The sequence below is a fragment of the Sinocyclocheilus rhinocerous genome, unplaced genomic scaffold (assembly GCF_001515625.1).
Source record: "Sinocyclocheilus rhinocerous isolate Xijiao unplaced genomic scaffold, SAMN03320098_v1.1 scaffold75, whole genome shotgun sequence".
NCBI classification, from domain to species: Eukaryota; Metazoa; Chordata; class Actinopteri; order Cypriniformes; family Cyprinidae; genus Sinocyclocheilus; species Sinocyclocheilus rhinocerous.
Window position 1 is genome coordinate 1 of NW_015632455.1, and position 1,479 is coordinate 1,479.

Genomic DNA, 1,479 nt, shown 5'->3' on the forward strand with positions numbered 1-1,479 from the left:
AACGTTTTGCACCGTTTTTGTCGGGGCTGAACGCAGCCCAGGAAAGTCTGCTAGTTCACTTGCTTTTGTCCGGACCAAATACAATGTTGATTGTATTTATTTATTTATTTATTTATTTATTTTTTGTGTGTGTGGTTAACTTTCACACTGCCCTTTTTGCAAGTGAACCAGAAACTGTAAACAAAACCACTCGTGTGCTTAAGGTCATCCATTCATTGGTTCATCCATTCAACTGTACCAGAGTTCTTTTGGAAGCGGACCGAGACCACCACTTCAGCTGGGTCTCGGTACAGTTGTTTGGTGTGATTGCTGTATTCTCACCCTCCCAAAAGATCCGCAGCAACTTGAGTTCGATTCAATCGAACCAGACAAGACAGGTGTGAATACTTAAATTCATAATATTTGAATGTCTGTGGTATGAAATTCACAACAATCCTGAAAATTGTAACATTTAACATTAAGAATAAATCTGCACTGGTTGTCAGATAAACCCTGCATACTGTACAGCTCCTGAGATTGAGGACCCTTAGCCCTGCACATTTTATGACCTGATTACATCCACAATGTGTGGTGCCAGGGTACCTGGGGTGAAACCTCCTCTCCTAGAAGATTGTTTATAACATTAAGGACAAATGTTTTGTTATTAATATCTAATGCAGATAATACAATTTAAATATTGAAAGTCCAAGGTAAACAATATTCATTGTGCAGGTGAGACATACTGTACCTCACCCATAAATATCAGTACAGAGGTTATATGAATCTGCTACGTCATTTATGTCAATAAAGATGTTTTGTTATGCAAGTGTTCATTGTCATCACTACAATAAAAGCCAGTTTGAGCTCTTCCAGTTTGAAGAGCTCTGCCTGTGCAGCTTCTGACATACAATCATGGTTAAGGCAAAGACGTGGATCCTCTTTGAGGGCTTTCCTAAGGAAAATAACTTTGAACTGAGAGAAGAAGTTCTGCCAGAGCTTCAAGATGGAGGCAGGGGCGTGTCTACCGGCCCCCCCTGAAATTTGGCTGGCCACCCCAGGTGCCCCCCCTACCAGATGTCTTGCGATAGGCTCGCGCGAGGACGAATCTCTATGGCAAGCCGATTTAGCATTAAATACTACTTGCTGTACTAGTCATAATTTAGTTTTGACTAGTCAAAATTCCAATTCCAGATATCTATTCTGCAATTTTGACTCGTCGTAATTGGAATTAAGATATCTACAATGTGATTATGACTAGTCATTATATGCATTGAAGATATCTACAATGTTATTTTGACTAGTCATAATATACATTCGAGATATCTACAATGCTATTACGACTAGTCGTATTGTTCCATTGACTTCCATTGGAAAATATTTTCAGATATCTTCAAATGGGTTTTGACTAGTAGAAATTGTAATTAAAGATATCTATAATTGATTTTGTACTAGGCATAATTCTAATTAGAGATATCTCAAATTACAATTCTACTAGTGATA

The 1,479-nt window shown here is 38.2% G+C and overlaps 1 protein-coding gene across 1 annotated transcript in view; it reads left to right on the forward strand.

The window, feature by feature from the left end:
- Positions 1-236: 236 nt before the first annotated feature.
- The window catches only part of LOC107742329 (prostaglandin reductase 1-like), a 6,628-nt gene continuing 5,385 nt past the window's right edge, over positions 237-1,479 (forward strand). Inside the window, exon 1 of the mRNA XM_016555247.1 lies at positions 237-988. Coding sequence (XP_016410733.1) covers positions 892-988 — 97 coding nt within the window. The 5' untranslated portion in view covers positions 237-891. The remainder of the gene's footprint in view (positions 989-1,479) is intronic.